The sequence below is a fragment of the Ursus americanus genome, chromosome 5 (genome assembly GCF_024610735.1).
Source record: "Ursus americanus isolate L20-20 chromosome 5, mUrsAme1.1.p, whole genome shotgun sequence".
Lineage (NCBI taxonomy): Eukaryota > Metazoa > Chordata > Mammalia > Carnivora > Ursidae > Ursus > Ursus americanus.
Genome location: NC_142131.1, coordinates 43,405,545 through 43,427,549, shown reverse-complemented (window position 1 = coordinate 43,427,549; position 22,005 = coordinate 43,405,545). Strand labels below are relative to the sequence as shown.

At 39.5% G+C, this 22,005-nt stretch overlaps 1 protein-coding gene across 1 annotated transcript in view; it reads left to right on the top strand.

Moving 5' to 3' along the window:
• Positions 1-22,005, top strand: part of RAB3C (RAB3C, member RAS oncogene family) — a 272,590-nt gene that overhangs the window by 100,413 nt on the left and 150,172 nt on the right. The window contains exon 3 of the mRNA XM_087861892.1: positions 19,110-19,228. Coding sequence (XP_087718018.1) covers positions 19,110-19,228 — 119 coding nt within the window. The remainder of the gene's footprint in view (positions 1-19,109; positions 19,229-22,005) is intronic.

The window sequence follows — 22,005 nt, the reverse complement described above, 5'->3', positions numbered from 1 at the left end:
TGGTGATTCCATTGCCCAACACTGGAAAGGCTGATTTGTTGGCCAGTGACGAGCTCATCATTAATTAATACCTTAAGAAACCGATGTTACCAAATCAGAGAGAACTGCAAGCAATTAGTTGATGGTATGAGTTTTGCTTCATTTGATGGTGAAACATTAGATTGAGAACCAATTTTATCAAAAGAAAAGGAGCTCATAAGTTCTTCTTTTTGGTAATCACTACGAGCCTATGCTTTTTTCCTTACTTTCATAACACTTTTCTAATCATCTGTTTATTTCTGACATTAGGTTATATGTTAGGTAGATTGATATTCAGGGAATGTCTGCTCTCAAAGTATTTTTCGATAAACAGCTGACTAATGGAATAACTATACATCACATAGGGTAGTTTTTGAGTTCTTATTTTGTAACTTTCCTCCTGTAGAAGGAAAACAACTTCTCACAAGTGAATTTCATCGCAGCAATTGGAGAGAATTATCTGGTCCAAATGTGAACAGATTCTTCTGTCTTATGGTTAGAAGTTTTACAGTTAGGTGGAATCACTGGAAATCTGCAAGGATCACCACTCCTTCCTTTTAGGAACTCTTAAATTTTGATGATGAGTTTGACATTGTGTCCTTTGGATATTTTATTTATTAGGAGAGGAGGTAAGAGGTACTTGAATTCAGAATCCAAGATAAAATAAATCTGTGTTTCAGTGAATATCAATAAAGCTAAAGAGAAGTCTTCTTTTGGAGGAGTTTAAGTCTCTTGGAGCTGGGTTTGTGGAACAGAACTGGGTGATGTCCAAACTTAACTGCTAGAAAGACTCCTTAAACAAAATGATTTGTTTGCAAGCACGTTTGTCCCCCTTTCCCCACTTGTTCTCCCTCTGCCTCCCTCTCTCCGTTCCTCCCTGTCTTCCTCTCTCTTTGAAGAGGGGCTCTTTGGTTCCTAACCTGATTTAACTTATTTCTGGAAAAGGTGCAAGTTAAATTTTACATGTTAATGTGCTCATGCCTGAAGTGGCCATCTTCCTATGATGGGAAGATTAGACTGCTTTTGATCGAGTGTTGGCCCATCCAGTTCCTCTTGCTTTCCCATTGCTCATAGCAGCTTGCAGTTCATTTCAACATAGGAAATACTGGGCATTACATCTTTGGTGCCTCCGATATAAAATTATGACTTTATGACTCATAATGTTTCTCGGATGGTTTGGGGGATACACGGGAAAATTTTTTAAAAATTCTAATTAACATGATTTAATCCAGCAACTACCAGGTGATCTACTAATAAGTATAAAGGAGATATCAAATACAGGAACAGAGTAGCTTGTGTGTCCACCTTGTGTGGTAAGCTTTACTACTCTCTTACTAATTAAGAAAGATCGGTCAGTTCCAGCAATACATTGTGGGACAGTAGTCTTAGGGGAGAGAGTTTGAGCACCCTCTGGAAAAGCATACTTTCCAACTATTGCCTTGGGCATCCATCCCAAATTTGTATCTTTATTTACAGATAAATGGCTAATCTCCCTCATAGAATCAGTGAGCCTTATACCATAGGAAAAGCAGAAAATCCGTCATCTAAAGGAGTTATTAGAAGAAAAAGTAGATTTGTAATATAATGAGGATTTACCTGTTTATAGACTGCTGGTTTTAGAACATCTCTGCTTTGGAATTTTCACTTAGGGCTAAGAAAATAAAACAGATCTAGAATATGAGCTCCTTGTCCTTTTACAGATGTTTAGTAACTCCTCTGAGTCTTGGTCATTATCAAAAACCTGAAGCTTCCAAGGCTCAGCTTTTACAGCGTAGGCACCACCTGCAGTTTTCCTCTTGGAATCTTGTCATTGTAAAGCCTAACCCCTTGCGGAATGCATCACTTTTCTAATCATCCTTGACATTGCTCACCCAGCCTATGTTCAGACATGTCCAGAAATGAAAGAATCACCAATTCACGAGGCAACTGATTCCTTTATTAGTGAGTTTCTCTATTTTAATAAAAAACTATTTAGTTACAATCATTTTTTACCATTGAGGCAAAGAACTTCATCCCTTTGCAAAAACCAGTTTGGATAAAGGCCCAAGGAACATTCTGATCATTATTTGTTTGCTTTTCTTTCCATGGCAATTTTCAATTTTTATTTGCTTGTCTTTTTTTTTTAATTGCCTTAGACATTTCATATTCAAGTAGGTCTTCTGGCAGAAAGAATTTTTTTATTTGTTTTTGTTTAAACACCAATTGCTATTATTTCAACCCAGTGATGTTGGATTTTATTTTTTATTATTATGTTCAATTAGCCAGCATATAGTACATCATTAGTTTTTGATGTAGCCTTCAATGATTCAGTAGTTGCGTATGACACCCAGTGCTCATCACATCATGTGCCCTCCTTAATACCCCTCACCCAGTTACACCATCCCCCCACCCCCTCCCTTCTGTAACCCTCTATTTGTTTCCCAGAGTCCAGAATCTCTCATGGCTTGTCTCCCTCTCTGATTTCTTCCCATTCAGTTTTCCCTCCCTTCCCCTATGGTCCTCTGTGCTATTTCTTGTGTTCCACATATGAGTGAAACCGTATGATAATTGCCTTTCTCTGCCTGACTTATTTCACTTAGCATAATCCCCTGCAGTTCCATCCTTGTCAATGCAAATGGTGGGTATTCATCCTTTCTGATGGCTGAATAATATTCCATTGTATATATGTACCACATCTTCTTTATCCATTCATCTCTTGAAGGGCATCTTGGCCCCTTCTATAGTTTGGCTATTGTGGACATTGCTGCTATGAACATTGGGGTGCATGTGCCCCTTCTTTTCACTACATTTTACCTTTGGGGTAAATACCTCATAGTGCAGTTGCTGGGTCATAGGGTAGCTCTATTTTTAATGTCTCGAGGAACCTCCATACTGTTTTCCAGAGTGGCTGTATCAGCTTCCATTCCCACCAACAGTGTGAGAGGGTTCCTCTTTCTCTACATCCTCGTCAACACTTGTTTCCTGCCTTGTTAATTTTTGCCATTCTAACTGTTGTAAGGTGGTATTTTGTGGTTTTGATTTGTAATTCCCTGATGGCTAGTGATATTGAACATTTTTTCATGTGTCTGTTAGCCATTTGTATGTCTTCTTTGAAAAAGTGTCTGTTCATGTCTAGCAGAAAGAAATTTTAAAGCTCAGAGATTTCCGCCTGTCAATTTCAAGCAAACTGCAAGCCCATAGCGGTAGTTTCATTTCCATTTGAGAAAAAATATCCTGTTTTACTGAGGAATGATAACTTATAAGGCATCTTTACCTCTCGGTCATTCATCATTTTATTTAAATAAGAGTGATTAACAATGGTTTGTAGTCACATCTTAGAAAAGAATGGCATATAAGAATTAGATCTAGAACAACAATAAAATACTGTATATATATGAATTTCTATAGCAACTTTAAAAATCCAAACCATATACATGAAACATATTGTTATATAAAACATTGTGTGTAAGAAAGAAACTTAAAAAAAAATAATGGAAGAGCCTCTGGGAGTTATAATAACTAACATGTATTGCTGGCTTCCTATGTCTGAGGGCCTGTGCTAAACAATTGTCTGCGTTTGTTCATTTAATCTTCATGACTACCTTGGGAGGTCATCCATCACAATCCCCATTTTACAGTTGGGGAAACTGAGGTGTAGAGAACTTATTTTTCTAAGCTCACACAGCTAGTAAGTGATGGAGCCTGAGTGTGAACACCAGTCACCCAGCCCCCGAGTCCCTGCCCTTCCCAGTTCTGTAGTAGTAGTCCGACTATCAGGACCAGAAAGGCCACGGGTGCTTGGAGAGAGTGCCAGTTCCCAGCATCCACCACCAGATCTACCAAAGGAGAGCTTCTGAGGGTGTGGCCCTATGTTCGATTGCCAACTGTAATTTATAAAAAAGTCAGTTCAAAAGAATAGGTCTCCTAAAACTTCCCTGAACGTGAGGTGAACTCCAGACATTTGTCGCCCCAAGCCAGTCCGGGCTACATCAGAATTTGTTGGTATTGGCTTCAAAAGGGAAGGAACCCTGACCCAAGTCGTCGTGTTCTTCAGCAACTCTCAGTAGCCTTTGGGTATAAAGAATCATTCATTCGTCTTTGTGCGAAGGATGATGGAGCTGTGCAAATCCAGCCTCACTCCCTTGCTCACCCACCTCTCCCCCACATTTGTGAAATAAGTGGCCAGCTTGAGCATATAGTCAGGCAGAACAAAGAGCACACAGGGATCAGACGCTGACCTTATGAGCACAGCAGGATCATCAAGGCTGGTGTACTCCAGCCTGGGGGGTGCCCAGCTGGACACGTTGCTGTCTTTCCTGTAGGAGAGGGATCAGTAGATGCCAGGGCATCTGCTCTCTGACTCTGCTATCCAGCTAGTCAGGCAGTAGAATCTGTTGACATGGTAAGAAAAATACATTTGTCTGGCACACGAGCCCCAAAAGAACTTTTTGTGTTGAAAGTAAAAATGTGAATTATCATCAGAATGCTAATGCCCTTTCAGGCTTCTCATGCCAGCAGCCGTGTTGTCAGTGAAATTTAAATGTGGGAAAAAATGCTTTTATGGGCTGCCAGATTGTTTGGCAAATGATTTAGGTCTATTTAGTCTATTTGTAATGCAGTGATTTGGGTATCTTTTTACTATGAAAAATAAAAACTAAATGTTGCTTTATGCGCAAGTTTTATTTCCCAGAACAATAATGGTTTTCTTAGTCTTAGCTAACCTTTCTTCTTAAATTAAGAGGTCTGAGTGGCTAACATACCACTCTTCTGGTAAGCGATAGAGCTGCAATTTGATACATGTTCTTTTTCATTTGATCTGGAGACATAATGTGGTTGGTTTATTTGTAATGACTTCTGGAAATTTGCTTTTTCTGACTTAGTAGAGGATGTAACTCCTAAATAGAATTCAGCTTGAATAAATTCTGTAGATGTTATTCTATATTTAGGTTGAATCAAGTTTTAGTATGAGCTTGGCCTCTCTTAGATTTTGTTCGCTTACGGTTCTGCTGTTGGATTTCATACCTTTCAAAACCAGCAGGCACAGTAACTATGGTAATAGGGTTCTGGGTGCCCATGGGCCTCTCTCCCCTCCCCAGGGGAGAGTTCACTACTCACAGCCAGTCCTCAGGACCAGGTATCTGCCTTCCTAGCTTCCCTCATCCTTGTAACCAACATCTAGGCCCTATTTCCACTCCCCAGTCACTCCACTCCTGTCTTGAGTGAAGATTTATTTAAAAAAAAAAAAAAAAAAAAAACAAGAAAGAAAGAAAGAGCCACTTCCCATGCTCTATTACAAAGACTTTTGTATCTTCCTATTTGTAGGAATTCACTCTTCAGACTCCTGAGACTTAATAAAGGCTCCTTGAATTTTTTTCCATGGGCGCGTCTCTCACTAGCCTTATCATCATCTTTGGAGCTGGCCTCTGACCTCTGTCTCTGATTTCCATGCCTCCAATTGTGGAACCGAACGTCAGCCTCTGCTCCACATTGGTGTCTGATCACAACTGAACAGAAAAAAGAGAATTGCTTAAATAGCAATCGAAGCCATCTTTTGACGGTTTCAACATAACCGGAAAATGTAGGCAAACAGCCCAGGGTTGTCATCTACTTCGTGATCCTGATCTTGAGGCTGTATTTGCAATTACCCTTGCTTGGTTTTAGCCTGGCTCCTTTGTGCCTTATAAAATTTAATGCTATGTAATTACATACAGAATCGTGACGCCCGTCACATGGGGTCATGTGTGAAATCGCCCGATGCTGTACGAGGCCGGGGTTTGAATGTCCCTGCTTCCCAAATGCCAGGCGATGGGATTAATATTTTCCACTGACTCAACAACTTTGTTAAACAACAGTCAGCAACTCAGAATTGCCTTTGATGTTTAGACATTCCATTTGGATGGCCTATCATCTCATTATATTTTAAAAATTACTTAAGATGAAGGCTATTCGTAAATAGAGAAATATATTAGCCCTACTTCTAAAATAGAAATATATGCCATTATTAACAGTGGTGCTGTTCCTGGTCAAGAAGGCTTTCCACAGTAAACACCCCTTCCCTGATATCTCTTTTCCCTGGCTTTCTGGTGCTCCCCCGAGGACAGACAGTTATTTTATCCTCTCGTCCCCGTTGTCCGTTACACAGCCAGCTGCCTGCTGCGAGCTTTCTCCCTGCCTACATGGAGCCCGGAATGAGACGCTACAGCGACTTCTGTTTCTGTAGCATCTGGGTTCTACATTTTCATTTCCCTTTGTCTCCTGTGTCTTTTAGAGACTTCATTCATCAGACATAATACTTATTGTTAAATGGTTCTTATCAACTACAGTGAGCAATAGTTTGCGATGTGGGACTCCGGGCTTTAACCTTGAAACAGTGTCGTGATTCCTGAGGCCTTTTGTCTCAATGACGGTCAAAACAATTACAGAAATAAGAATATGTAGAGGACACTCAAGAAATTAATAAGCATAATCAAGTAATAGTCATGATAGAGGTTTAATTGTCTATTTCATCTTTGAAATCTGTTCCCTTTTTATGTATGGGGGCACGGAGAGAGAAAAAGAGGGCATGCAGATCCTGTGAGATTCTGAAGGACACACATCTTTATTTCCACTCCTTCCCTGAGGGTGGGATAAGTAAGGGATCATATTCTACTGAGCAGTCCATTTGCATCTTAACAGACACCTTCTTTTGGGATTTGACATGCTGGCTTCAATTCTTTGCTATCCGTAACACGATCAATAACGACGCTAGCTATGGCATTTTATAGCTCACATAGTACTTTTCTCATTTGCAGCTTTCAGTTCAACTCAGTATTAGGTATTGATTTCATTTTGGAAATCATGAAACTGATGCTCAGAGAGGTTAGGTGGTATTTCTAAAGACACACAGTATGTATCTCAGAACCAAAGTAGGAACCCCAGGTGTTCTACCACCAAAGCCCTGGCTCTCTCCTCCACACATTGCAGCTCCTGAGAGAAAAGCAAAAAAGAGGTCCCATTAACTGAACACCTAGTAGGTGCGAGAAGCCTTTAGATATGTTAATTTTTTTAAACCTTACAACAACCTGGTGAGGGTAGATCACATTATCTTTATTTTAGCTTGAAAGCGAAAATTCCGAGGAGTTTAACTACCCCATCCAGCTAGTACCTGGTGCATAGGTTACATTTTCTCTCTTCCATTTTGGACTGTGCATCCTGCTCTAGAAGAAATCAGAATCTGTTGTCTGTTTTTTCCTCCCAGATACTATAGTTTAAAGGGGAGGAGAGGGGCGCCTGGGTGGCACAGCGGTTAGGCGTCTGCCTTCGGCTCAGGGCGTGATCCCGGCGTTCTGGGATCGAGCCCCACATCAGGCTCCTCCGCTATGAGCCTGCTTCTTCCTCTCCCACTCCCCCTGCTTGTGTTCCCTCTCTCGCTGGCTGTCTCTATCTCTGTCAAATAAATAAAATAAAATCTTTAAAAAAAAATAAATAAAGGGGAGGAGAGAATTCTGTCCATTTGCGGCCCCTGGCAAATTTTCAGATGCGGAAGAAAAACCTTCTGCGGTACTTAAAGATAAATATTGTTTTAGTCCCCTCAGGGGAGAAGTGGAAGAGAAGTTTCCAAAGGATAGCCTCGGTGTCAGTCTCTTCACTCCCTCCTTTATTTCCATGTGCTCCCCATCATCCTGACTGAGGTGTATCTGCTCACCACCTCCTCTCAGCCCCTCAAAATCTACCCATCACTGTGGAGCCTGCCTTAGCTTTTCCTGGAGCTTTTCCAGCTCACTTCAGTCTGCCCCTTCTTTGATTCCTCCCGTACACACCGCGCACATCCCACAGTAAACTCTTCAAACAACAGCCAGGTTCTCAGATGGCTTTACGAGCTTCATTTTGGCCAGTTTATGGGAAATACAGATCATTTCATTTAGAGATTGCATCTCTTGGATGCTTTCTCTGTATTTTTTTTTTTTTTTCAGTGCCCAGCACAATGTTAGGAATATAGATTTCCATTGTTTGGTTAGTTTTTAACAAGAAGTTAACCCAGACAGAATACTGATTACATAAAACAACCTGACTTTTTCCTTGTATAAATTTTGAGCACAAACATCAATTTTACTTAGGCACTAAATTGCTGGAGCTAAGTGAAGGATTCATTTTAGTCTTGGTTAAGAGAGTTGAGAAGAATAAAAAGGAATAGCCATTTGATAGGATATTTTTATTTCTTTTTGAAGTTCCTTTGAGCATGAAAACACAAGACTGAAAGGACAGGGGCCCCAGTCCTCAGCGGCTGCACGGCAATGGAGACAGAATTTGTAACCATCCTCTTTAATTTTTCAAAAGAAAATTGGAAATCTTTGAGTTTCCTTCTTCAGCTTGCCTTTGCAAGCTCCCCTTGGCCGCTCACCTCTTAAAGGCGTTGCATGGCCTCTGATCTTCATCCCCTCTCATCTTCCCACACCATCCTCCCTTCATCAGTTCAAAGTCATCCTATAAATATCCCCACTCTCCTAGGAGACTTTGACCACATTCCTGTGTCCGAGAACCACACTCCCATCCTTGTCACACTGATATCTCACACTGAACTTGTACAAAACACTAAAGTCAATGTAATTCTCTCATGTGCCACCAGCATTTTTCATCTTTTAATGCCAACATCAAAACTCACAAATTTTACCAAAAAAAATCTCCTGCTTACCCACTGTCCCCTCTCACCCTCCGTTACTTCCCTAACATACTTCTAAAGAAATATAATTAGACAAGAAATTGTCTTTCCATACACCTAGGTCAAGGCAAAAGGAAAAAAAAAATCACCTAGGGTACTTTTTAGTTCCCGTATTTTTATTCTTATTATGAATCAGAGCTTTCTCTACCCTGTAGGAGAAAATGTCATCAGTCTGGGATGTAAGGCCTCTAGTATTTTCAGGAAGGAAAGAAGGTGCATACAGAACTTAGTCTATAAAGATGAAATATATTTTTGTTGAAAAGAAAAAGTATAATTTAAGAGAGCATCATATTGGAAGTCAGGAAATCTGGGTTCTGGTTGCGTATCTGGCACTTTTAAGCTGTGTGAACTTGATTATCTCACTGGCTTTCATTTCCACCTTTGTAAACAAGAAACTAAAATTTCTAGGCCTGTTTCAGCTCTGAAGTCACAGAATGTTTGTAAATACCTTTTTCCCTCTTGCAGGATTTTTGATCTAGTGTATCAGAACCGTTTTACTGGAGAACTTGGCCCATTGATATTCACCCTGATTACCACTGTATTTGCATCTTATTTTACGATTTTGGCTTGACCGTCCTATGATTCTTTATTTCTTTTTTTTTAATTTATTTTTTTATAATAATTTTTTTATTATGTTAGTCACCATACAGTACATCCCTGGTTTTCGATGTAAAGTTCGATGATTCATTAGTTGTGTATAACACCCAGGGCACAATGCAATACGTGCCCTCCTTACTACCCATCACCAGGCTATCCCACTCCCCCACCCCCCTCCCCTCTGAAGCCCTCAGTTTGTTTCTCAGAGTCCATAATCTCTCATGCTTCATTCCCCCTTCTGATTACCCCCCCTTTCTTTATCCCTTTCTTCTCATACTGATCTTCCTAGTTATGTTCCTATGATTCCTTCTATTCATTTCCTGCTTTCTCTTGGATTGGTTGAGTGCTTTTATTTTTTTCCAATTTCATTCTTTCCTTCATTAGTTTGAAAATGTATCTGTTATATATAAAGTAATTATTAAAACCCCACAATTTATATTTAAAATAAAAATTTAATATCTTTATTTCCCCAAACTCAAATACTTAGAGTAATTTATCAGCCACTGCTTCCCACTCTACATATAAGTGTTGTGTACTTTTCCATATTTAATACATCTTGACTTTTTACACCCTAAATTGGAGAACCATGCCTTGGAAGAGCAGGTTTAAAGAGATAAGGGCTTGTCATCTGTAATCATTGTTCCAGATGGGACAACTGGGATGAGAACCAAAACTTAAACCCTTGGATATGGCAGTCAGAATGTCATTGATTACGTTAGCACAAACAATTTCAGTGCAGCGTTGGGACCAGGTGCAGCCACCTGTGGTTGAAGAATGAGTGGTGTTTGACAAAGATCAAAAGCACATAGATGGAACAGGTGTTAAATAGCCAAGTGATAACATCAAACATTGAGCCAGACTGAAAAAAAAATCTAAATCATCCAATATTCAACCTAATATTTGGAGGAAGGACTAGACTCTATGCGAAAATCTTGGCTTGTATGACTGCTGTCATTTCCCCCGTTCTGACTCAGAACGGGTGCCTAACCCTCTTCTTTCTCAATTCGGTCATCTGTAAAATGGTCTACTCCCTCAGAATAGTTACATGAAACGATAGAGGTGAGTGTACTGTGAAATGTGTGAAGTCTTGCTCAAGTCTATACTCTGCACGTTGTCACTGTTACATTTCACTGGCAGTTAGTCTGGTGAAAAGCCTAACTCCATCGGTGCTAAATATCACGCATTAGTATTATTTCTGTCTAAATCCTATTTCATCATACTCTGCCCAGTGTCCTATGTCCATCCTCAAGGCACAACTTGAACAAATCCCATTTCCAGTCATTTGTTTCTTATTTTAAAAAAAGAGAGAGAGAGAAAAGAAAACAGCTCAGGCAGAGCACAGGTTTTTAGAGCAGCGGAACTACTCTGTATCGTACTATAATGGGGGATACATGTCACTATACGTTTGTCCAGACCCATAGAATGTACAGCACCGAGAGTGAGCCCTAATGTAAACTATGGGCTTTGAGTGGTAATGATGTGTCATTGTAGGTTCATCAGTTGCAACCAATGTACCCCGCTGGTAGGGGATGTTGATAATGGGGGAGATTATGCATGAGGCTATGCAGAGGGTATATGGGAAATCTCTACATTTTCCAATCGATTTTACAATGAACCTTAAACTACTCAAACAAAAATAAAGCCTGGGGCACCTGGGTGGCTCAGTCAGTTGAGCTTGTTACTCTTGATTTCCACTCAGGTCTTGCTTGAGCCCCATACTCAGCGAGAAATCTGCTTGTCTGTCTCTCTTTCCCTCTGCTTCCCCCCCCCCCCAGCATGCACTCTCTCTCTCTAAAAATAAATAAATAAATAAATAAATAAATAAATAAATAAATAAATAAATAAATAAATAAAATCTTCAAAAATAAAGCCTGTTTAAAAAAAAAAAAAAGCTCAATATTGTTGAGCCTAGAGCTCAGTTTAAAATGCGCTTGTCATATCTAATTTAATACTCCTGTTCTTCCCTTATTATAAATCTGGCTATATTCGTAGGGACTGGTGCTGTAATAGGAGGAGGGGTTTGATCCACTCTTTCACCCTTTCTGTCCTTCCTTTTTCTAGTTCTTGCTCTTCCTGTGTCAGAGATGGAAGGAGAGCTGGGAGGTTAAGAGAGGGCAGATGACTTTACCTAACTGGAGATAGATTAGAGTTCTCTCTTGGCTTCTCCAGCTGAGCCTGTCCTGATGTTCACATCTTCTGTTTGACATACAGCTGAATGCTGGTTCCTTTACGTGGGATGTTCAGGGAGCCCTGCAGGCCTGTCCTGCTGCACAGTGCTATGGCATGGAAGCCTTGCTCACGTTCCTTCCCTTTTAACATTCCTTCAAGTCCCTCCTTTCCCTATTAGTACATCACTAGACTCCCATACCTCATCCAGGAGATGGCCCTCTCACAGAGTGAGTTAATGGCAAGATGTCTCAAGCACCGCTACCTGCTCTAGTGTTTATTTGTCCATGGGAAACTCACAAAACCTAGCCATGCTAACCAGTGGGAAATCAGACCTCTCTCCTGCCCCTCTGTCCACCCTGCCATTTCTCTCCAGGTCTTAGACACCCCTGCGCAAGCTCAGATCAGTACTCCCACTGCCTCTGCAGACACTCATCCTACCCAGTCCTATAGCCATGTGGCTTTTGTGAATGAAGGTTCCATCCCTTTGTAAGGAGTCTAGTTTGAGTCTTAGTTGCCAATTTTAGGGCAACAATACGATTCCCACTCAGAAGCCTATTATCCTTTCATCATTGTAAGCATTTTGAATTGCATTCTGTGAAGAAAAACAATCACCATCCTTGACTGAAAGCTCCGAGCTTGCCTACATTTAAGTATTTATGCCTTGGGTTTTGACAAAATTGAGCATAATCAAAATCCCAGTGGGAAGAAGTATGTCAAAGAGATTAATTAAAAAGAAATAAAAAATGGCATCTTTCTCTGCCTTTGTGTTAATCATTCTTAGAAAACAAGTTCTTAAATAAAATGAGTAAAGATGCCTTTTACACAGCTTTGATTGTGAGTTTAATTTAGGTCCTGAACCAGTTCGCCAGAGCATTTAGTGTTTACTGAAGAGTGGCTCACCTTTCATGAGCAGAAACATACAGTTGGTTGATATGTTAGGGTCTCACTGACGGTGGAGTCAAAGGCCACCTATAAAAGAGCTATATGTGACGGTTCCTGTCTTCCAGGGAAGATGAATTGCCATGGTAACAGTGCCAAGAAATAATAGGTCAAGTTTTATCCTCTGCCTCAGGCTTATTTTATTATGTTTTACTTAGAAGTGGATGCCATTATAAAATGAAGGCTTGGGTATTTCAAAGATAAACATCATGACAAGAAAATCTGATCAATAAACTGGTGTTAAGAAGGATGGATAAAGGACAGTTGGTAGGAAGGATATCTAAATTGATGGAAAAACTGTTTAGAAGCCAGTTTCTTAGTACTCTTATAAAACGTGGGCTTGACTTACAGATGCTTGTGTAAGTGTGTGTAAATGAAACAAAGGAACTGTTTGCACGAGATCAGTAGAGAAAAGTGGTTTGTCAATTTGATTTTAATAGAAGATTAACTGCTGTTAGGAAAAAAGTTCTTATACTTCATTCCAAAAATAAATATGCAGCAAGAGAGCATAAAATATTTAGGCTTCTTGTTTTGCTTACTATATTTATGACTATATGCAATGCTGCTTTATGTCTGCCTATTTATAAAAGTGAAAAAATAAATACAACTTGAGGGTAAGTACCCTCATACAAAGGAAATGATGTGTAATTATCACCGTTTTGTTGTTTCTGTTGATCTGGAGGGTCGTATCTCAGTGTACACCATGACTTGGGATCTTTCTGTAATAGCATGTCAATCATTTAGGGGTCAAATACCAACATGAAGCAATATATAATTTTTGTCATTTCAAGCAACGTTGTTCTTTCCTTCTAATTACCATATATGTATGTGTGTGTACATATATAAAGATCTACTTTTAAAATCCCAATGGTATATCAACTCACCTTTCTGCGAACAGAATTAATTCTACATACATGGCGTATAGTAATGCACTTTAGCATCACATCCTTCATGAATTTACACAGTGAGACTATGTTAGACTTCGCCATAAGGCTACCTTTAACTTCTGATATTTTCTTTTCTGGGAAGTAGTCAATGAGTGTGTGGGTAGCTGTGAAATTTATATTGCTTCTGCCCTGATCATGAAGATTCCCGACTGGGGTCAGGGACTGTTAGCTTCCCAGTGCTACAGTAATGAAGTACCGCAGACTGAGTGACTTAAAACAACAGAAATGTATTGTCTCGCCGTTCTGGAGACTAGAAGACCTAAATAAAGGTGTTGGCAGGGCCCTGTTCCCTCTCAGATTCTAGCAAAGAATTAATTTCATCCCTCTCTCCTCACCTCTGGTGGTTGCCAGCAATCCTTGGCTTCCTTGGCTCATTGGTGTATTGCTCCAATCTCTGCCTCTGCCTTCATGTGACCTTCCCTGTGTGCTCTGGGTCTCTGTTTCCTCTTCTTCAGATGATACTAGTCATAGGATTAAGGCCCACCCTAACCCAGTATGAACTCATATTAACTCGATTACACCTACAAAGACCCCATTTCCAAATAAGGTCACATTCACAAATTCCGGGGGTTGGGACGTCAACATATCTTTTGGAGAGAATGCAGTATAGACATTTCAGTGGCTATGAATCAGAGAACCTGACCACTGAGCAGGTGGCCTTGATTACAGTTTTAAATCACTGGGCTGTCTAGTTGTTTAGAAATGATATTTTCATGATTTTACCTAATTTTTTTGTCATGTAGGGAATATGATATTCTGCTTCATCAAATGCTTTTAATGTGTAGTATTTTCAAATATGCAAAAATACGTCTCCAATAGAGTATAAATTTAATCTAAACTGGTCACAGTCCCTAACTGGTAATAGGTATTCACCAAATGTTTACAGAAAGAATGAACAAATGAATGAATGAATCAATCAGCAGTCATATTAAACTATATTAAGCATAGCTTAATCTTCATGTGATGATTCAAAATAATTCCTACAAGTAACCAGTTACAAAGTACAAAAGATTACTACTTGTGTGGATGCTTAATGGTTGAGTGTTTATTCCATTTCATATCTTTGGTCTATTTGGAAATTCAATAACATGTGTTTTATGTTTTATGTTGCAGGATCCTCATCTTGCATTTCTGTTGAAAATCTTTTTGAGTTATCACATATTATTTCCCTTAGTTTAATTAAATTACTTTTGTTGATGAGTTAACATCAATGTGTTTGATTTAGTTTCTTCACATGTAAAATTACCTACTTTATCATGTACTAGGATTATCTATCCTTCAATCTATTTTTCTCTGTTTAGACATTCAATAAATGTATTTTGATTGTGGTGATATTGAGTTATGTTCCTTTACTAATGTGTACTTTCATTTTCCTTTTAATCCAATACAGAAAGAAGTCACCACCAAAACAAAAATCAAATTACAATGTAACTCAGACATTACATACCAAGGCTGTTCCCTCTATCTTAAAACTGCATGTTATCTCTGCATAATTTCCAAAGAGTTTGGGAATGTAGTATATACAGTTAAAAGAATATAGCCTATTTCATCGGGAAAAAAATTAAGGCAAAAACAAAGACAGAAATGCTAAATTTCAAACTGAAAATGTTCCGTGCTACTACTTATCAAGCTGCTGATGTTTTACATTGTACAGTTCTTTTCTTGACATATACTCAAGTATTTGCTAATCGAACCTATCATTAAAGCCAAAAATTCCTCTTAAAAACATGAATAGAAATGGGGCACCTGGGTGACTCAGTTGGTTAAACACCCCACTCTTGATTTCAGCTCAGGTCATGATCTCAGGGTCGTGAGATTGAGCCCTGTGTCGGGCTCCACACTCAGCCAGGAGTCTGCCCTAGGATTCTCTCTCCCTCTCCCTCTGCCTCTCCATGCCCACCGCCCCCCCCCCGGCCCCAAGCACCGCCACTCGCATGCATGTGCTCGCTCTAAACAAACAAACATGAATGAGAAATTAAAATATTTAAGCCAACTAAAATGACTTTATTTTTCTTAAAAGAGAAGAAAATGACAACTGACTTTCATGGAAGAAAGTTTTCATTTTTAATCGTATTTTTATCCCTCATTTTCTCTGTAAGAAATTTCCAGTTGTGTTTTTCAATTATAGGAAGCCTACATTTGTAGAAAATCAGCAGGTATGCCCAGTTATCAGAATTAACTGAGCAGAGGAATGGTGCAAAACCAAAGTATGGAGCCATCTTTCTGAGTACATTGAAAAGAGGTACCATTTTAGCCAGTTACCTTCCGAGACTGCTCACATTTAATTACATTAGTGGCACTTGACATTATAAAATGTTCCCTTCTTTCAGATAGAACCTTCTATCACCATTAGTAAATGTCAAATGTAATGAAGTGTTTTTCTGACTTCTTTTTCTTCCTGATACCATGGGAGAGAACATGCTAATGAGTTTGTAATGGTGAAATTGTTTTCAGGACTCAAAACCAATGAAGAGCCAGCTTGGTGTCTGGTTTATTAGCTTAGTTTTACTCTTTTTTGTTGTCTTTGCATTTGGGAAGGAAAACTACTCTCTGTTTTTCCTAATACACTACCCCTATTTGGTACAATTTCTTGTACTGAGAACTTGCAGGTGACAACTACCTCCAATTAGATTGTGTTTCTGGGTTCATATCAGAATGGTGTGGAAGGTCCTGATCCTTGCTGTGACTTAAGTGCTTTCTGAAAGCTTCTTCTTTTTTTTTTTTTTCTTGAAAGCCAGTTTTTGTCCCCCTCTGTCTGCTTTTAAATTTTGATAATGGCTATCCAACCGTGTGGTTTCCTGTAACATATCAATCATAAGATAATGGGGCCTTGATTTCTGCTCTTGCAAAGATTAAATACCCTCACAGACTGGAATGAATGTTTTATAATACTAGAACTGGTTTCTTTACTGTCAAAATAAAATTAACATCTTATGAAAAGGGAAGCCATCACCGGAAGAGGTCAAGAAGAAAGAGATGTCACAGTTTTCCAACACACCATTATTCAGTGTCTGTGTTGAAGACATGCCTGACAGGAAGGGTTGGGGTCACCTTTTAGCAGTGCCTCGGGCGTGTTGGCTGTTTTCTCCTAGTGAAAAATTGGGGGAAAGCGTTCTGTTATATAGAGAAGGCAGCAGAATGGGGCCCCCAACCTGTGAGAAGACTACTCAATCAATGCTAAAAAGCTTTTTTTTCCTTCAGATTTTTATCTCTCTTAATTTTTACATATTTTTCATGACATAAATTTTTTTTCTTTATTGGAGTATAGTTGACACACAATGTTAGTTTCAGGTGTGCAACATAGCGATTGAGCAAGTCTATGCGTGAGGCTGTGCTCACTGCAAGTGGAGCTACCCTCTGTCACCACACGACCCTATTACAGTATTGTTGACAAGATAGCCATTTACAGTCACTTCACAATCAGGAGGGAAAAAAAGGTAATTTTATAGATAATGTATTCTGGAAAATAGGCACCCAAGACAAAATAAAATAAAATGACTAGTTATAAGATGTTTTGTTCCCCAAACAGCTGAAAGATATTACACAATTTCTAATTATACCATGCTTTGTAAACACAGTCTTTGGGAATTTGGTTCTCTAAATTTTTTCTTTATTTCACAATTGGCTATGCTGTTAATTGAATGAAATCCAATGAATATCTAAGAATATCCACATAAGCTTAAGACTGGCTCCTTTCTGCCTAATAAATTTGATTATTTTCCCAATTATATGCAGTTTATGATATTCACATTTATTTTCGACATCTACGTTTTCATATATATAAAATACTAAGCAAAGTACAATAAAACATTCAAATAATGTCCAGGAAACTTCTATTAGGTGGGCATGTAACTCTGCAACATTATTGTGCTTGAGATTCAACTCTTTTTACACATTAATTAGCTTTTTATGTGCCTCTATATAAATAACTTTCAAATTAGATTATTTAACATCTTCCTTAATGATTTCTAGCACCACTTGACACATTAAAGATCGTAACCTTTGGTCTCTCCGGTACAATGCAAATATATTTCCCACATTATTTGATTATGTATCCTTTTAATTTTATTTATACCTTTTTCTATATTCAAGGAATTGTCAAATTTTCATATGGTAAAATCTGTACTTTCCTTTTTGTTTTCTGCCAATGGTGATATGTTCTGAAAGATCTTTACCACAGATTTTGCTCTATTTTTGCTATTTTGGGTACCATAATTTGTTTCCTTCCTATCTTTAGAACCTTATATCACCGCATAAATATCTTCTTCTACTCAGGCCCTTCTCATCCCTGGTCCTATTGCTGCTTTTATGAAAAGTCACACCCTTGACTAATTCTCAACTTCCTTACTGTTCTCCTGGAATCATTTGCTGATTTCCTCAGGCTTCTTTGATCACCCTACTCTGAAATTGCAAGGGACAAAATAAAATATACCACACAGATTAGGAGAAAATTTAAGCAATCTCAAGTTTCTTACGGGTTAGTCTATGGTGGAGTGTAAGCATCCAAGCTGGAGAATACCTGTGGGTAAGGAATAGCATAGCGAACATGAGCCCAACCCAAGAGTGAGACCCAGGAGCTATTAGTTTCCTTCTGATGATAAGGAACCTATTCTTGTGTCATCAACACATTAGCTTCCCCTCCAAGGGCTATTAAATCTTAGGGGAAACTGGGATGTATTCCATGTGCAAAGGAGGCATCTCTGGGAGAAGAGCAGAAAGAGGATCCAGACTAAAGTCAGAAAGAGGTAACATTTCTGTCCAAAGCGCTCAGCACCCAGAGTACCAGGAAAGAGAAATCAGAGCCTGATCTCCAGGGAAAGTGGTGAAGGGGAAAACCGAGGAGCATGGTGTTGTAAGCCATAGCCCAGACCCTGTGAGGACAAAGAGTCAGTTGAACTGAGGAATGATTTCTTAAGCTACACTAAATACGTGACATACGCAGGTGACTTTAGCGATGTGTCCACCATATTCCCAGGTTTCACTGTTGCATGCCATCTCCTCGGCGGGCCCTGAGCCTCTGTATTTAGCACCTCCTATCTTTTGCTAGCTTTGCCTCCCTAACCTTTAGGAACAGCAGCCAGTACTTAGCATTTATCGACCACCATTTGTGTGCCAGGCTCTGTGTGAAGCACTTCACCTCCACTGTTTCACGTAATCCCAAGAAACATGCCAGACTTTAGAGGTTCAGTTACAGACGTTCAGAGGCTTGTCCACGTTCCCCAGCTAGGTAATAAGAGAACAGGGACTCCAGGTCTGTTGACTCAAACATCCACACAAAGCAGGTATTCTTACTCTCATGTTGCAGTTGAATAAAGTGAGATTAAACTGCATGCTTTTAAAAGCAGGGAACTTTTCATAAAATTCTTCTTTTCCCCCACAGTAAATAGATTACAAATTCATAATGCTGAGGCTAACGATCTCTTCTTATTTTAAACTATACAAAAAGCTACAGATTTTGATATGTATAATCTTTTTATTATGTATAATCTTTTTATTTTATTATCTATAATTATCTGCTGCTTAACAGGAATGAACATATGTAGAAGGTATTTTGAGCTAGATCTTTACCAAAAAAAGAATTTTTCATAATATCGTAGAGCTGCCATATGAAAATCATGAGGGAAAACAAGACTTAAAAGATATACAGTGATACCCTGCAAGTACAATGTAGACTCCTATTATGACTGTTTCTGGAATAATTAATCATGTCCCCAAATATGTACTGCCTTATTTTTTGAGAGATGATTATTGTTATTTTTTAGGACACAGCAGGCCAGGAAAGATACCGGACTATCACCACAGCCTACTACCGTGGGGCCATGGGCTTTATTTTAATGTATGACATCACAAATGAAGAATCCTTCAATGCGGTACAGGATTGGTAAGTAAGAGCAAATACTCCCATCACTAATAATAATGGCATTCTCCTTCTACTTCCTCTTCCTCCTCAAAGCAGTGACCACACTATAGGGTCGTATGTGTGTTTATTGTGTACTGTGATCCCCCTTGTGCTTCATAAAGGAGACAAATACTAGCTATGCTCAGAGTCATTGTTTAGGGATTGGTAAGAAATCCTTCTGGTGATTTTTCTACATTCTGTACTTTCCAGTGCTTTGCAACCTGTCATGCTTAGTTCCATGGAGAATTTTGATTTTTTTTTTTTTTTTCATAAAAGTAATGAATGGTTTGGACACTTACTGGTCTAAAACAGGGATTTGGAGACTGTGAACCATAGGCCAAATTTGGCCTGTGGGCCTAATCTGGCCCACCGCTTGTTTTGTGAATAGTTTTATTAGAACATAGCCGAACATCATCTGTGACAGCTTTCAAGCTACAGCAGCAAAGGTAAGTTGTTTTAACAGAAACCGCATGGCCCACAAAGCCTGAAACATTTTCTCTCTGGCTGTTGACAGTAAAAGCCTGCTGACCCCTTGTCTAGATTTGTTAAATAGTTTTCAGTTTTTCTTCAAATTGAAAAGTTTCAAAGGACTGAGATAAAGGCAGAGATAAAACCCAAGCATGTCCTGACTCGTGGCTACATCAGCTATGCGAAAACCCCTCTGTCCATGGGGAGTAGGATTGGCAGCGGAGAGCCTGCGTGGCTTCCTCCAGCCTATTCCCCAGCGCATTGGGAGGACAGGTGGACGAGCTGACGGTCATGGTCAGGGATTCGAGCAGCAGGGCTGAGCAGAGTTGCTTTCCTGTGGCAGGAGCCAGAGTCTAGCTGGAGCTTTGTGTGGTAGGAGGAAGAAAATGGCGCTCCGGCTGCTTGCCTGAATAGCCGTCACATTCTAACTGCCAACAGTCACAGCTCTGCTTATGTAAGGGGATAGTAGCCGTACAGAAGTGAAATAAGCTGCATTCATTTTTTTTCTGCTTTGCGTCATAGTATTATCCAAAGTGATTTTTTTTTTACATGTGTATCAGCTCAGTGAAGGTCAGATGCTATGAAAAACTTTAATTCTCTTTAGACTATTTCTTTTAAATTTTAATTGTTCATCTGAGAAAGCACCTATATCTCTCCTACTTACACACACAGAGGTGCACACACTTACAATGTAAGAAATAGTACATTTACAGTAGCTACTCAAAAAGAAAATATATAGCTATAAACTGAGAAGGGCGAGCTTGGGACTATATGAAAAAGTAATTATCTTCCACTGAGGCACATAAAAGAAGGCTTAAGTACTCTTCTTTTTAGTAGACTGAATATTGTAAAAATGCCAGTTCTTCTCAAATTAATTCATAGATTCAAGGCAACCCCAATTAAATACCAGCAGGTTTGGTACAAAATGGAATGAAACAGAGAGTCCAAACATAGACACAAATCCATCTGGGGTTTTAGTTTGTGATGAAAGTGCCATTTCAAATTAGTGACAGAAAGTTTGTTCAATTAATAATGTGGTGATATCTAGTTAATTGTCACACACAGCTCTGGCATACAAGCTGTTATGCAAAACGGTCATTTTAACTTTGATTCTTTCCTCTCAGCAAATGTCGAGACCCAGTGCTCCCGGACAGGGGAGTTCATGAATCACATTCCAAACCTCAGGGTCCCAAATGCTGTTTGCACCCATAGTTCTTGCCCTGTTGTTTCAATGAAAGTTACATGACTACTGAGAATACCAAGAATTGAGTTCATTAAAACCAAATGGCAACAAGGCCAGGAACCAAGCTCTCTATACTTCTAGCTCTAGCGTCAGAAATGAGGTGGAGAAGTTCAGCTTCCTCGTGCCCTACCCCCACCTTCCCTTGCTCACCCCAGTCAACCCAGCTCCATCCCCACCAACGCTTCCTCGCCTGTGAACAGACTATCTGCCCTTACCAGTATTCCTCTGCCTCAGATTCCCTCTTTGACTCTTTACCACTCTTCCTTTTTGAAGCTCTGTTTCCTTTTTTTCTTTCTTTCTTTATTTTTTGAGAGGTGTGTTTTTCCAGATTATTCTTGTGTCTCCCTAAGAGTGCTTCTCTTTCTACTTCCAAGCTATCCCTCACCCAGCCAAGGGTAAGCACACCCCCATGGTTTGTTCTACTGGGCTCATTTTTACTTTCCTCTCACACACATCATTTGTCACTCACACCGGATAGCTCCCAAGTTTACATTTCTGGCTCCAGTCTTGTGTTCTAAACTGCAGTGTTGCATTTCCAGGTGCCCAAAATATTTCTTCACCTGGATATCCTGCTGGTGCCTCAGAATCAATCATCTCTGCCTAAAATTGCTCACCTTCCTGAAATCATTATTTCTTCTCCTTGACACCACAACACTCCGTCACCCAGGGTCCACCCTGAATCCAATTCTAACCTCCAACCATCCCAATCTGGAACTTGATCTTGCCTATTAATTTTTTCTGAATATCTTTTGATTTGACTCCTGCCTCTCCATTCCTACTGTGACTATCATTGCTTTTCTTCTTCTTACTGTTGCTTCTCCCCTCACAGTAGCCTTCTAACTGATCTTTCTCCCTTTTGATTTCTTCCTGTCCCAAAGCACCCTATCCCTCTGCTGCTATAAAAGTCTTCCAGAAGAACATAATCCTAAAGACCACTGCAAAACCCCTGCCCAAAGCCATGACTTACCATCACCTACTGAATTAGTTAACACTTCTTCAGCCTGACTTTCAGACATACCACATTATGGAGCCACCATACCTGTACAGT